At 36.1% G+C, this 16,250-nt stretch overlaps 1 protein-coding gene across 1 annotated transcript; it reads left to right on the forward strand.

The window, feature by feature from the left end:
* Positions 1-13,636: 13,636 nt before the first annotated feature.
* Positions 13,637-15,950, forward strand: LOC119073939 (fatty acyl-CoA reductase 1-like). Its single transcript, XM_037179813.1, has 3 exons — positions 13,637-14,628; positions 14,775-15,052; positions 15,119-15,950. Exons 1-3 carry the CDS (start codon positions 13,920-13,922, stop codon positions 15,677-15,679), a joined length of 1,548 nt encoding a protein of 515 aa, XP_037035708.1. The 5' UTR covers positions 13,637-13,919; the 3' UTR covers positions 15,680-15,950.
* The last annotated feature ends 300 nt before the right edge of the window (positions 15,951-16,250 follow it).

Here is a 16,250-nt window from a genome sequence, read left to right on the forward strand (position 1 = left end):
CTTAAATTATGCTGCCGTGTTAAGCCGAAACACCACATCACAATTGTGTCTTTGATTGTAAAGGGCTTTCGAGAGCTTTAAGCTTATTTTAAATTCCACTTATATTTTTCCAATGGAATCCGAAAGATGCTTTGAGCTCTTTAAAGCAAACGAACAATGCGATAAGATGTTTTGGCGTAACATGGCTTAAGAGTCATATCGCCAAGACTTCAGGTGATTGGGGAACAAGCGGTCTCCGATTTTAATGAGTGATAGCTCGTTGGATTCGTCTTTCAATTCTAGGAAACACGTATCTTTCACTTTTTCTAAAAAAAATTGTTTTCTGTGAAAAGTGTTCAAAAGTGATCACATGTGAGAGGGTACCGAAAACAGTTTTTCGACAATAACTCAAGAAAAAATTATTTTAAATGGTTGTAATGTTGTACGATTGTCGGCCTTGGAAAGACCTACAGATAGAGTATACGCACTGCTTGGTGCATGTTTATCCACGATGGTTATGACTAAAAATATAGTGAATGTTCGGAGAGTACTCCTTCTCTGCAGCTTCGTTGTTCCGCGGAACTGAGTATGGGGTGTTGTAGTTGGCCTCACCCACTATCGTTGCACAAATAAATGAACCCAGTACTTTTGGGCTGCAAGCCTACAGAAGTGTTGGAAAAAAAGTAGATGCCAAAATGCAGATTTTTTCCTTCTTTCTGAGTGCTCTACAGCTGGAACAGCATCTGGAACGGTACTACGGCAGTAATTTTTTATCGTCTACTATTCTTTTACCTTAGCAATAGAAAAACGCTTCGATATGTCGCGCATATATCAGATCCACTATTAGCAATATCAAAAGAGAAATTATTAAATTTTTCTCGGAGGATTTTAGTCAAATAAAGTGTTAGCGTATAGCAAATGACCTCAGGACTCCGGAACAGTAATTAGTTTTTCAATTGGACCAATATTTGCTACGTGACAGAGTTTGGAAAAACGATATGATCAAGTGGGAGCTATCACTCATTAAAATCGGAGACCGCTTGTTACCCAATCACCTGAAGTATTGGCGATATGACTCTTAACAATTCTTAAAACATTTCTATGTGCCGAATAAGCACCAGCTAAATATCACCAGCTGGTGTACAAACAAAAACACTTTGTATTTTAAACAACTCAGAGACAACCCTACCTGTTGAAGTAAACACATACATTGTTAAGTATGTTTTTTGATTGTTTATCATACAAAAAGTGTTTGTTAGTAGATCAGGTGGTGCTTATTCGGCACATAGAACTCTTTTAAGAATTGTATTTAGTCTAAGTGTAACTCCACTCTCTCTATCTTCCTCTCTCCATGAACTTTTTCGGCGAATAATATTTTTAACTATCTCTGCCTAGTCGAAAAATTATTATTGGAATAATTAGCCCTTTTCGTTTCGGGCAGCTAAATCATCTTAGATCTATCGAAAATTATCATAATGAAATTCTATTTTGTCAAATTATGACTGAGACGAGTTGAACGTTCGCTTTCATCAAGACGCTGTTGATGAGTGGTCTAAGTTTCATGATACTTATCCCGAATTACCTTCCATTCAAAAACAATGGGACAGAATTAACATCAATAAAATAACGTCATCGTTCGATTTTGTTGACAAAGAGGTCGTAGCACGATATTTTGCTTCGAAATGTAAAGAATCGAATGGCTGGTTGAAAGTGCTGCCTTCTAAGACATGTTCCGAGTGTCTTCTAGATAACAACACTTTCAGAATTTCCATTGCGTTACGATTTGGATTTGACATTTTTGTGCCTCATCAATGCAAGTGTAACAAGTGGTCAATTCGAATGGCATTCATGGTCTTGCAAATATAGTTGTGGTCGATTACCAGGACATGCTGAACTTAACGATATCATAAAACGCTCGTTAGCATCTGCACACGTTTCTTCAAGATTGGAACCACCTGGTTTGGATAACAAGAACAGCAAGCATCCAGATGGTATGACATTGATACCTTGGGCGAATGGTCAAATCTTGTCATGGGATGCAACTTGTTCTGACACTTTGGCCTCATCTTACATCGACCTATCTTGTCAAAATTCTGGTAAAGTTGCAGAAAAAGCAGCAATTCGTAAACGTTGGCTTTATAAAGAAATTATTGAGAGACAAAATCACATTTTCGTTCCATTCGCTCTCGAAAGACTAGGACCAATTTGCAAGGATCTGTTATGGGAACATTACCCGATGGAAAAGCGTTGGATGAAATTTTTAATTCGTAATTCGTTAATTCTCTTATCATTTACGTTAATAAATTGAGACTATTTCATCGATGAAATGCCAACAGTCTGTAAAACGTTAGAAGCCGAAAAGATTCGAATTATGGTCTCAACGTCTGTATTAGTCATTCAAACCGAGTTGATACATTTTCATTCAGGTTATAGGCTTTCTTTACTCGAGCGCCCATCACAACTTCTGTACTTCTGACCGACAAAATACAGTTTCCGCATCCACAAGTGTTTTATCTTTGTTTCTAAAAAATGTCTCATACCTTACTCAATAAAACATGATTCTCGTTCCTGCAGGCAATTTTATGAACAACAATCGCCGTTTCTTTGATCTGAAATCCACAATAAATCATCAAACAACTGGAAATACAGTGAACGACATCTCAAATGTCTCACTGTTAAATTTTTCTGAGAATTTTATTGTGTCATTGCAAGTTCACAATGACATTCTCTGAAAAAAATGACAGTGAGACATTTGAGATGTCGTTCACTGTAACATTTAAACATCCCAACACCCACCGTTTGCATTAGTCTCGTACTGATGTACGTTCCCATCGTAATGAAAAGGCTATATATAACAATCCAATAAATATTCATTTGTGCTACACTGTCGGCTTCGTATTGATAGTCCATCCAAACTCTGGTTTTGAAAAGTGAATCGAATATTTTTGGTCAACGTAAATGTTTTCATTATTTTTTCTGTCTAAATTTGTGTTGAATGAAATCGCTATGTTGAGTCAATAAAAGGTATAGCAAGTGAGCGTGCAATGCATTAGGCCGTCCATGTATTTTTGTCGAATTTAAATTGATTTTTTTTTTGCTTTAAGCTAAAGCCTAATCTCTTTCCAATCAAACTGTTGCGAGAGTTCAAACAAAAATCACATTAAATGAAACAGGAGTGGTTAGTAGCTTAGCTCTCTGTGTAAAGCATTTATGTTTGCAAACACGAACATAATTTATCCATTTGATTGAAAATTTAGAGAAAGTTTAATCACACACATCTTGGGAGAAATCAACATAATTCAAAGCTTACAGTGCGCCGCATAACACTCTCTGTAAATACAGAAATTATTTCTAAATTTCTTGGTCCACATACCGATATTTGGCAAATAAACCAAAAACAATGTACACGCAAATGGTCAATGATATTAACAGCACTTGTAATGCTAACAGATTGTTTCCCAGATCGACGCAGTCACAGAGTCGGTCGTGTAACTCCATTAGTTTATCCAATTTGATTATTATGTCTTCAATTAACGACGACCTTGTAAATGCTAGTTTCCTGATGCATCTAAATATGAGATCAGAAATGCAATTAATTAAATCAACGACGTACCGATCTTTCATCAGGAATAGTCTTTGACCTACGTTTTAAGAACAATTTGTGAAAATGGCATAAAATTTCGTTTCTTGCGTTGCACTACTGATTCGGATTTAGTATCTGAACTATTTGTGATTGCTAGTGGAAATTCTTTGTCGAATGGATAATGTATTCGCATGCTGCTAATATTGTCTCTGGGATCAATGAAACTATCACCAATATTTCTGTTGAAATGGTTCTGAAGTTTGGACCTTTTTTGCAATTCATAAGCTTTCATTTATTATTCGTTAAAATTAATCCTAAATTTGTACCTGTACATGACACAAATTCCACCCATGGAGTGGCTTCTATTCTTAACAAAAATTACCCTACTCTATTTATCCAGAACCATGGAAACTGGCCTGATTCAGGAGAATCAGGGGAAAACATTAACTATCGTTTTTTATTCTCATTCGAAAGAAGATAATAAACCTCGTCCAATGATTGGGTTGACGGCAATGTACCGAGCACAGAAGCTGAATTTCCACGTTGAATGTCTATGGATAGTCTCTGCCGAAGGAAAAGCGTAGCTCTCTTCTCGTTAGTGACATTTGAGATTCTCTTGCCTAATTCGGAAACAAATTGCTTTGCATGAGGACCTTTTTTGTTTATGAGATAGCTTCGGCTTAATAAAGGAAACATCAGCAACTGTTCCTTCAATTAGCAGTACGCCAGCATCGATATGCTCGTCGAATATCAATTGTTCTAAAATGTCGTTAATGTTCTGGAATCTGGATGTCAAATACAATTGGGCACAGAAATATTGATTTGCGATGGCATAGATGCAAATGTTAGAAATGTAGATGGCTACTAAAATGCTCAATTTATGCCAATATTCGAATGGTAAGTTCCATATATAATAGGACGTTATTAGAATCAACACGAAATGAATGACAACGCCGGACAGGACCATTAATGAAATCCAACTAAAAAAAAATCTTTCAGTTAGGAGGATCACACACAATGAACGTCTAGAACAGGTATGGTCGATCGGCGAATTCGTCTTAAACGCACTCACATTTTATGTCAAAATAATATGAAAATCAGTGCGCTTAAGTACGAAAACCAAATTTTTATGTCCTCCGGGCGGACAATAGACCATACCTGTTTTACACTTTCATTGATCACACAAACAGTAAAAGACTGTTGCTTTAACATTACGTACTGTTTCGCTTGAATGTAGTGAAACTTGACAAAAAAGAATTTAGAAAAATCCTGATCAATTAAATAAAATTCTTTAAGTATTTGCCACATTTCATTGCTCTTCCTGGATCCAATAACTATATACATAATGGATATGACAAGTGTGGCTTCGGTTTGAATCCACAGTCCACTATTGAGTATTCCAGAGTTTGTCGCTTTACTGAATTTCGATGGATCCAAGTTGTAGTAGATTAAGAACACTTTCAGCAATAAAATGAATGAAACGTGAATAATACCAACTACGCTACGGTTGTTAGTTTCACTTTCCTAGTGGATGGTAAGAAGAAGTATAAATATAACTTTTCAGTAAAATAAGATCTTAAAATTGTACCAATCGTGTGTTAGTACAAAAGCCAAAGACCTTTGTCAAAGTTTGAACCGGACGCAGGGCGGTGTAAACACTATTTTCTACCGGAGCCATTATCAGTGTGAAGAAGCTCAGACGCAATAAATGAAAAGCTTAAAATAGAAACCGATGTACGTCCACCCCAGGTTATTAAATTCGTATGCGTTCCTCGCACATAGTGTGGCATATTATAGTCGCATAATTGGAGTATGCGTTGTAGTTCACTTAATTAAAAGATGGTGCGATATGATCAAAGATTAGAATCGAACCGCACGAACCGTAAATCCAATTAATATTAAGCGTTATTGTTGGCAGGTGTTTTTTTTTTGTACAGAAAATAACAAGACCTGAAACGTAACTTAATAAACTCAAAAGATTGTAAGATGTGCAAAAAATTTTGAGTCTGTTTTATCTCATATGAGCAATACTTTTGTACCGTAAGCCATTTCTTTTTAGCTGGAATTGTCAATGTACGTACACTATAAAGTACTTTTCAGATAAAATTTGTCAACGCTCGAAATAAGTGGGAAAAAACGTTACAACCGATATGTGTTTCTAAATTTAAAGCGTCTATCTCTTGACATTTTTGAAAGAGAAATTCCAAGAAATTACAATGTGTTTTATCGGATGCGTCTTTGTCATCATACATATAAGACGAAATAATCTTTACTTTCTAGCCACTCGAAAATTCTCGCTGAGTATGCAGGAATATATTCAAAAAGATTTATTTGTGCAGCATTCGAACAAAGTATACAATTTCATTCATACAATTTCATCATAAAATATAAAAAGCCTCGTCTAATTTATCACATTCCCGAAAGCTTCCCATGACCGCAGCCGCATTACCTCTTTGAATAGCCATGCTAATACGTTGCTGAAGAAATGATCTTGACCGCGGTTCAAGTGTTTTTATTGCAATTTTGTTAGTGAGGACATTGAAGAACTGAATTGCTTCTTCACTCCAAGGACCGAGCGTTTCAACCGCAAACGGTACGAAGTAGTAATTCTGGTTGATGAGAGACCGATATTTCGCTTTTTTCCTTTTTGCTCTGTCTTCGGCCGCTTCACCAGCTTTTCTCACGCTGAAGCAAGTTGCTAGGGGCCAGGATGTCCGTACAGGTTGCGTCCCAAATCAACGTGCTACCCCGTGTCCATGGAATTAGCGACATTCCGTCTACTCTTTTACCATCCTCTCTGGCCAGGCCCTCTGGTTCGAGTTTGGCGGGTATATATAGGTCGGTTTCAATAACTCTAAAGTCGTTACAGTCTTTTTGTGTCGTGATACACTTGTAATTCCTTGTACAAAATGTTCAAACAAGTTTTGTTTTTTGCGTTAACAGTTGCTAGCGTTTCTGCTAATCTTAACTTCACCACTTGTGGTAAGTGAAGAACGAATTTCCGTAAACTAGAAATTTTTGTCATCTGAATCGCTGTCCGTGGTTCTTAGGTGATATTCGCTCTCCGGTTCGTGCATTCAGAGTTAGTGGCTGTGATCAAGTTCCCTGCAGATTGCAAAGAGGGCAGGAATACCACGTTGAACTGGATATAATGGCAGGTCCTTTCCATTTTTTTTTTAAAAATAAGATTTTTTTTTAACAGCAAAGTCTGACGTCAGACTTTGTCTTAGATTCTTAGCTAGTTTTTGTACCAACATAAAAAGATGAAAATACTACGCTACACCTTTTGGGTGGGTCAAGTCCCTCGACTAACTGATTTTCTCAAAAGATTTTTAAAATTTTTTCAAAAATATGATCTTTTTTCAAATAAATTGCTCATTCCTTTTATTCATAAATTTTCATAATAAACAAAGGGCTATATCTTACATTTTTAAACGAGAGTTGCTTTAGACACTAAAGCTAAAAATCTATGCAAAAGTGACATATTTTCTGCATATACTGCTTGAATGAAACCAAAGCACCTAGCAGGGTAATAGAGGTTTTACTACGTCAAATAGAGCTGTATTTTGATACCAATAATACCATGGCAGCCTTAATGGTAATTTTGCAATGACATTAAGAAAAAAAGGTATGGAAATATTCGCATACTTCGATTAACTCTATTTTTTTCTATTACCCTGCTAGGTGCTTTGTTGAAACTCGTGTGAATTAAGGCCCTCACTTCGCTCTGGCTGCAAAATTCACACTCGTTGAAATTTTCTATTTTGTAACTATCTGTTGAAAATTTTACCTATTCGTTTATGAATAAAGTGTGAAACTCGTCTGAATTACTACACACTCGTTGGATATTTTATCCAAACAGCTACTAATAAATTAGGGTTTTAGGACCTGAAAAATCGAAATCAAATATTTTCAGGAAGTGTAGGTATTCGTTTTACGATTTTCAATTTTTATTCACATTTGTTTCATTTTTCATTTTAAAATCTGTTGGACCAACTGTATCATTAGTATCAATGAAAGTATACTCTATAGGTATGGACTAATGTCAAAATTTGTATGAAGTGGAGGAAATAGCGATTTCATATAAAGAAACTCACCTCTCAATGATTTCCATTGAAAGGTGAGTTTGTTTATATGAAATCACTATTTCCTCCGGTTTGTATGAACAGACCATACCTGGTTTGTATATTCATTGATTAGCATCACCTACCTTTTTCATTATTTGATAATAAACGAATGATTTTATTTGTGCAATAAAAAATAGGAATATCATCTTCTGCCTTGCCATTTTGGATTCAAATACTTAGTAATGACTTAGGAACAGGTATGACTTTCAACGGTAATGCGTGCGATAACCTCATTCGCGGGTACTGCCCTACAGTATTCCGTGACGAAATTACAACCCGGTTTTATTTGAATATTCCAACTACTTTGCCAGCGGTGAGACTATTGCTTAACCTTCACAAATTTTCCATTTGCAATTATTATTTATTGTAGGTAAGTGCCAACGTCAGAGTTTTGATGAACTCCGATCCTCCCCTACTACAATTCTGTGTGCAAATTCCAGTAACTCTTGTGTAAAAATGCTGAGATATTAAACTAAATTAAACACAAACCATAGTGTTGATTTGAAAGGTCCTAAAGTTGACTTAAACAATTTCTTCCTGAGTCTGAAATCAGTTTCCCTATTATAAAATTAAACCATATTTATGTAGCTACACTAAGCCCCACAATTTGGGTGGGCCAGGTGTCAGGTCAGGACTGACTGAATTACTAAGTACATTTTTGTAATTTAACGTGTTACTGTAATGTGCCTAATATACATTGCCTAATCACCGTGGTTCCAAATTTTAATTTTAATTAAACCAGAACATCAAAGTCTAATTACACAAAAATTCTCCTTAAAGAGGAAGGAAGTCCTGTATTTACAAAAGTGTTGACATCCACATGTGTGTGCTTGTCGATCAAATATTTTAAAATTTCACTTTGCAACGACTTGTTTACCTTTAAAAACAAGGCATCAGAACAGTCGGAGCGTTTGCTGCGACTGAGCCCCGTACTACCCGTAAACCTATTTTGCCCGAAACCATTATACGACCGTAGCCCTAATAAGCCCGTAACCCTTATTCGTCCGTTATCAAAGTGCTGCCGTAACCTTATTGCGTACTTGACATTATTGCCTATTTTTGCAAATTAACTGTAAGTGTTCATCTTTAAAATTGCGCTTAGCGCAATTACAAAAGCCCGTACGAAGTACTTCTCAAGTGTAAAACAAAAGTTTACGATGTAATTTTAGGAATCCGAATTTACAACTTTTTTATCAATTTTCTTTCAATTTTCAAACGAAACAAAGCAAAGTTTGATGAAATATTCTCGATTTATGAGCAAAAACCACATAAGGCCACAAAGCGGCCCAAATTTGAAACTTTTTTCACCACGTTCTCCTTGTATTCAACTACCTTCCATAAAAAACTAAATCTAGCAAAATCGGATGAGATTTACTCGATTTACTCGATTTATGTGCAAAAAAACACTTCGGGCCGAGTAGTGGCCTTAGTCCAAGGGCCCAAATTTGAAACTTTTTTTGCCATCATTCTATTCGGCATTCAATTATCTCTCTAATGAAGCAAAAACTAGCAAAATCGGATGAGATTTACTCGATTTATGTGCAAAAAACACTTAGGGCCGAGTAGCGGCCTTAGTCCAAGGGCCCAAATTTGAAACTTTTTTCGCCATCATTCTATTCGTTATTCAATTATCTCTCAAATGAAACAAAAACTAGCAAAATCGGATGAGATTTACTCGATTTATGTGCAAAAAACACTTAGGGCCGAGTAGCGGCCTTAGTCCGAGGGCTCAAATTTGAAACTTTTTTCGCCACATTCTTTTCGGTATTCAATTACCTTCCATAAAAAAGTAAATCTGGCAAAATCGGATGAGATTTACTCGATTTATGTGCAAAAAACACTTAGGGCCGAGTAACGACCTTTGAGCCCTCCCAACAAGCCCACGTTGCATCTTACCCAAAAACAATGTTCAGCAACTTTGTTCTACTCGTCAATACCTTTCATTTGATATATCACAAGCAGCTATTGCGTGCGTATTTCGGTAAATATCGTCGAAAGACTGAAAAACACCTATAGGGCCCTAGCTATGTAAGGGCCGACCCCAGGGACTAAAATAAGGATTTCTGTGCAGGTGGGAAACTTTTCGAAGGGGCGCCTAAACACAAAATCTTGGGCGCCAAAGTAAAAATTTTTATCCAAAATTAATATCATGCGTTCAGTAGGGGGGTCCAAAAAATCAAAGTGTCGAGGAAGTTGTCGGACCCCGAGAAAGACAAACCTTTATGGCCTCCTGATAAAAATTGTATATGGGGCCGATGCGATCCGAGTTGGTTTATGGGTAGCTCAAGGACGAAATATGTGAAAAAACGCTGTTATTTTCCATACATTTTTTCCATTACTTTCTATGGAAAAAATTTTTTAGCGACAATATCAAACTTTTTTGGTCCAGACAACTTAGATTAGATGCAAGAGCAACAAAAATGCGTTGTTTTAATTTTTTGGAATTTTTATATCGTCTGGGCACACCTAACAATATTGATATATACAAAAATCGACAGATAATTTCCAAGTAATACAAAGTCAAGCGAAGTCACTCTTAAAATTAAGTGTTAGGTGTCGTTGTAAAGGTAATGACAGTGGCTTTCTAACGAGCCCACACACAATAAGTTTCAAGTTGGTGTCTTGACGTAACAGTCATTTGAAAATTGTCAGAGTTCACGACCCTGACATTTTTGCACCAAAATCGATTTCTATATAGCTTCAAAAAATTGTTTTCAAAAAAATTTCTTTTTGCGATGAAAGCTTATGCCATAAGCTCTCGTTAGATACGAATATATCCGATGCACATCCCATAAATGTTTTGGAAGAACCCAAAGACTGGGTGAACAGATTGGGAAACTTTGACTGACTTGGGAGATGCGAATGCACTTACAAATCATTAAATCGGTCTCTTTGGATTATTCTGAAGTGAAATAATCCAACTCACCTTAAGAAGTGACCTAAGCATCTGTTAGTTACGTTCAATTTTTCTTTAACCCTCATTTTCGTGGTTTTTCACATATTTCGTCCTTGAGCGACCCATAAATCAACTCGGATCACATCGGCCCCATATACATTTTTTATCAGTGGGTCATATAGGTTCGTTTTCCCCGGGGTCCGCCAACTTTCTCGAAACTTTTATTTTCCCATACGATTCTGGACCCCCCTAGTTCAGGACGTTGACGTAAATATATTTTTCATGCTTCGGGGCCGAAAATGAGGGCAATTTTTCGAATTTTCTCGGGTTTCCGGCCCTCTGCATGAAAACTTTTATATGCACCTGTTTGTCACTTCGTTCGGCCTACAATCCGCGAAATTGCCTAAAATCAATCGTCCGAAACAGGTACACAAATAACCATTTGATACCTAGGACCCGAAACGTGCGACTTCGTCTTCGCCTTCGGCTCTGTCTGGGAACTTCTCACACCCTAAAAAAGACCTAGGTCCTAGGTACGAAATGTACTATTACGATTTAAAGGGAATTATTCCCCTGACCGTAAGTCTAGGGTCTTTCATCCAAAAAATCATTCAAAATGTCAAAATGTAAAGTCTAGTCAAGTTGCCGATCATACCTGATAATAATCTGCAATTTTCTGGAATTTAATTTTTCGGTCATGTTAGGGGTGTATTTTTACCTGTGGAAAATGCGTCCACAATATGACCTAAAAATCAAATTCCAGAAAATTGCAGATTATTATCGGTCTACTGGACTAAAAGGTGTTTTTGGTAGAATATCAGCCCTAAAAATCACAATAGTGGTGAGTTTTTGGGTATGAGGGTGAGTTTTGTCTATAATTTATATCTCTCGATGGATGTAACTGAAAATTCTGAAAAAATTCTCAAGTAACGTCTGTAACATCTGAAATTTTTGCAGAATTTTTGGACCCCTACTTAGAGGTAAAAATATTTTTTCAAATATTCTTCGTTAAATGAGAGTGTGTTCCGCCATTAAAAAAAAATCTGAGTAAATTACATAATGTAGGCACATTCCATGAAGACAAATCAAGTGACCAAAAACGGTAGTAGCACTTTTGTCTAGCATATGGAAAAAAATCATTGAATTTTTTCATCGTTAAATAGGGGTCCAAAAAATCTGAAAAAATCTCGGATGTTTACAGACATTTTTTGAGAATTTCTACCGATTTTTACGTTAAAGAGAGAAATAAATGAGAAACAAAATTCACATTTTTTTTAATAACTCCATTTTGGAGTTTCATACGCCACTCCACTGAAAGTAGTTCTAGGCCAAGACCTTTCGAATGATTTAGTTCCTTTAGTGTCACTTTTTACATGCCAACCCTATTTTCTTTCCATTTTTTTTAGTTTTTAGGAAAGTGAAAGCTACAAATGTGAAATACTTTGATTCTGTATCTGTATCTCCATCTAAATGATGATAAAAGATTTAAAAAAAACGAATATCGGCAATGCCATTGTCATTTTCCAACTAGGTTCAATGCGCCGCATGCAAAATTTGTATTAAAATTACATTCATTTGACTATTTCAAGTTAGATAATTGTAATTTTTCTTGTGGGCAGATCTGGATTCGCAGGTGGGAATTAGAGTGGCGCAGGTGGGAAAATTCCCACCTGCGATGTTCCTTAGTTTAGTCCCTGGCCGACCCTACCATGCCCATTTTCGAACTTGACCTTACTTTTGTCGATACCAGTCGGGGAAAAAAATAATTTTGAAAAAGGTTGTGATTTACTCAAGCTAGAGGGGTCACAGACGGACGGACGGACGGACGGACATTTTTTTTATTGCGGATTCGTCATCTATGAACATAACCAAATGCTTTGCCCTTACTGTCTGCTTCCAATTCGACGTGTTACAAACGGCATATTAATCTTATAAGCCCCAGTACTTCGTACGGGGCTAAAAATGCACAGCAAATGATGACAAATGGCAACTAAGAACGACTTAAAAAGATAGCGTTAACGTCAATGGTGAAAAAAGAGTTAATAGTAAAGACGGAAATTACGTTTTATATCAACATGGAACTTGTCTGTCGAAGCTCTTAGGGCGATTCAATACAATTAAAATAATATCCACGAAGATCAGGTTTTTCAATTGAATAATTTGGTTTTATTTACATTGCAGTATTTGATATGTACTTAATGACAGAATGTGTGGGAGTAATGGGTACACATTGTGTGTTATGCACAGGGTGAGCAAAAAGTTCATTTAGCAATAAAACCTACTCATCAATTATATTTAATGAAAAGACTAAGTTTTACATTGAAGAAAAAAAATGTTCTTAACTTTTCACATATGGCAAGCATATCAGTAAGTCTTATTATCGGTCCTATTGCTTTTTGATCTAACAAGTTTCAATATATGCGAAATCTATTACTTCATTTTTTAAACAGTTACATGTTACACAGTAAAACAGTTTGCTGTTTGAGGGCATACTAGTTAGGTATCGATAACATTATATGATTAGCAATGCAAAAAAATGTTAAAGAAATTGAAGGAGTCTGATGGACTCCAGACTAAATCGCAAAAAACGGATACATATGATAATGTCACCTTCATCTGTTATTGACAATGATGGCGAAAAAACAAACAATTGGTCTTAATTTGGTCTGATTTAGCAAATGTATGTTGACGTTATTGAAGTAAAAGATTCAACCCGCTGAAAATTGCTATATCAAAGCAATTGATGTGCCTGTCTGTGAAGATTAAAGATACGGATCGAGTACAATGAGTTAGATTACCAAACTCTGATGGGATTTCATTCGCTACTTTTGTTTTAGGCGAACGTTTTTCGGAAAATCTTTTCATCATCACCTCACAATCAGTATGCTAATCAAATAACTCTCGAATAATTAAAATTTAATGTCGACCGTTAAATCGCATAAACGATTGGTAAATAGAATTAATTTAAAATAAAAAATCTTTTGATTCTTTCCAAAATCCCCAATGCCAATTTAAAGCTGAAAAAATCCGAAAATATTCAAAAAGAATCAGTTGGTTTAACACGTTGTATGGAATACGATGAAATGTGAAAACGTATTTAATATGACTGGAAATTATTAGTAAACATTAAAGTGAGAATCGTTCGACAAAGCGAAGCAAAAATATTGCTGAGTGAGTGCATAAAATTATTGAGGTCTGAAGTTTCGTTGGACATTCTTTTTATGTGTAATAAACTGAAAAATATTAGTTCAGCTACCAATGCTGGTCACAGAACATCCGATTTTAAATATCCAACCACAAGTGATTCGGCTACCGTAACGAAATATTCGTGAATATGGCGAGTGATTCGAAGGGTGATATTAAGAGCTTTTATGCGAAGAAAAATGTTTTCGTGACTGGTGCAACGGGATATCTCGGTAAAGTTTTGATCGAAAAATTGTTACGCGACTGCAAGGATATGGGCAAAATGTACATTATGTTACGAGCGAATAGTGAATGTGATGCAGCGACAAAATTTGACAAATTCAATAAAAGTGCAATTTTCGACATAATTAAAAAGGAAAATCCATCGGCTATGGATAAAATACATCTGGTCGTCGGTGATATGAGTGCCAAAAATTTGAAACTATCGGATGACGACGTGAAACTGTTAACGAATGATGTGAATGTTCTATTCCACTGTGCCGCGTCGGTACGATTCGATGAGACACTCAAATTTGCGGTTACATTAAATGCTAGAGGAACACAGCAATTGTTGGAATTGGCTAAGAAAATGAAAAGCCTGGAAGCATTTGTTCATGTTTCGACGGCATTTTCCAACACAAATGTTAAAAATGTCCAGGAAATCGTCTACGAGCCCATTATGGATTATAACACAATTATTGAAGCATCCGAAAATGAAGGGAGGGATATCTGGCAAAGCATCGAAAAGGCAGTGAGGAGGCAGTTTCCGAACACTTATGTATTTTCGAAAAATTTAGCAGAGAAAATTGTATACGATGCCAGGGACACTGTTCCTGTGACAATTGTCCGACCATCTTTAGGTAGGTTCTTAAATCCGAAAATGAAAGTGAATTGTTGAACGTGTGGTACAACGGTCCGAATTAATTCATTTCTTTCGTAAATTTCAACTTAAATTCAGTGGGGAGTGTTCGTTTCATTAGTTCTAATTTCATGAAATTTGCCACAGTTACACCCTCATTTAAGGAACCATATCCTGGTTGGGTTGACAGTTTAAATGGACCAATTTCTATTTGTGTGGCAGCTGGTACGGGAATTCTTCGAACCGTTTATGGGAGTGGTTCGGTTATTCCCGACATGCTTCCAGTCGACTTTGCTGTGAATTCTTTCATTGTAGCCGCTGCATTTGTGGGTCGGAATAAATGTAACGACTGTCCCGTATACAATTGCACGACCAGTTCCGAAGCACCAATATCGTGGAATGATTTTTTGGAAGTTGGAAAAAAGGTAAAATTTGCTTCGGAGTTTCATTTTTCAGTTTCCCCATTTTAAGTGTAATTACGTTCATTAAAGGCATACGTAGAATTTCCATCGGAGAAAATACTGTGGTATCCTGGCGGCAAAATGGAACCAAACACCGTTCTATATTTGTGTCGATTCATTTTTTTGCAATTCATACCGGCCCTGTTCATCGATTTAATGTGCATCATTACTGGCAAAAAACCTTGGCTAACGAAAATTCAAAGGAAAATTTTCACGTCTTTGAACATCATTTCGTATTTCTTGAAGCGACAGTGGTACTGGGAAAACAACAATTACAAATCATTGTACGAGAATTTATCACCGTCCGACAAATTTACATTCGATTTTGATGCGACGAAAATCGACTATTTGGATTATGTGAAAGATTGGTTGTCCGGATCCCGGAAGTTCATCCTTAAGCTTGATGATTCCACATTGCCAGCGGCAAGGCAAAAACTTCGCATTATGTATTGGATCGATTCGGTGGCGAATGTTGGTTTTTATGCTGGTGTTGCGTACCTAATTGCATTTCTATTGAAAAAGTTTGTGGTGTTAGGCGGAGTTGCACACGTTGAATGCAACACCTGTACCAAATTTGAGTTGCATAATTGAAATAAGTTGCGAAAAATATTCGTGATGATGTTTCTAGATGTGTAATCGACTACCAGTAAGCAAATATTTATTTTCTTTACTTTTATTTATTAAAGCCTGACCCAAATAAAGAGTAAACAAAATATTTCTTTAAACAAGAAACTGCAACTATATGCACTTAGAGGTTTATACACAGCAATATTACACAATCAACCATTTTCTGAATTGCTTGCTTAAAATGTGCGACTTTTGATGTGCGAAATATTTTTCATTTTAAATAAAAAAAAATCAAATTTATTTAGTCTGTAAACCTTTTGCTTCTTCACTCGTTAAACAATCAGTTGAGTCGTTCGTCGTGTTCATTTAATTTACAGAGAGCTGACATGGAACTGAATCAGTATTAGAAGATACATAAACACTCCACCGATCAACTGAAATTTATATTTTAATTCAAATTAAAAGAGAAGATAAAGACGTAGGAATCTCGCGTCAAGGATAGAGATCTCGTGCTCATATTTTTTATAACTCTTCGTACATCCTGAAATAAATCGAGAAGTGGTTGCGAGGTCGATTTAGTGTGTTTTTCGAGAAA

Source organism: Bradysia coprophila, unplaced genomic scaffold (assembly GCF_014529535.1).
Source record: "Bradysia coprophila strain Holo2 unplaced genomic scaffold, BU_Bcop_v1 contig_138, whole genome shotgun sequence".
Taxonomy (NCBI): Eukaryota; Metazoa; Arthropoda; class Insecta; order Diptera; family Sciaridae; genus Bradysia; species Bradysia coprophila.

Coding starts and splice junctions, on each gene's coding strand:
- LOC119073939 (XM_037179813.1), top strand. CDS start 13,920: ATGGCGAGTGATTCGAAGGGTGATATTAAGAGCTTTTATGCGAAGAAA. Junction 14,629..14,774: donor AATTGTCCGACCATCTTTAG/GTAGGTTCTTAA, acceptor AATTTGCCACAG/TTACACCCTCATTTAAGGAA. Junction 15,053..15,118: donor TTTTGGAAGTTGGAAAAAAG/GTAAAATTTGCT, acceptor CGTTCATTAAAG/GCATACGTAGAATTTCCATC.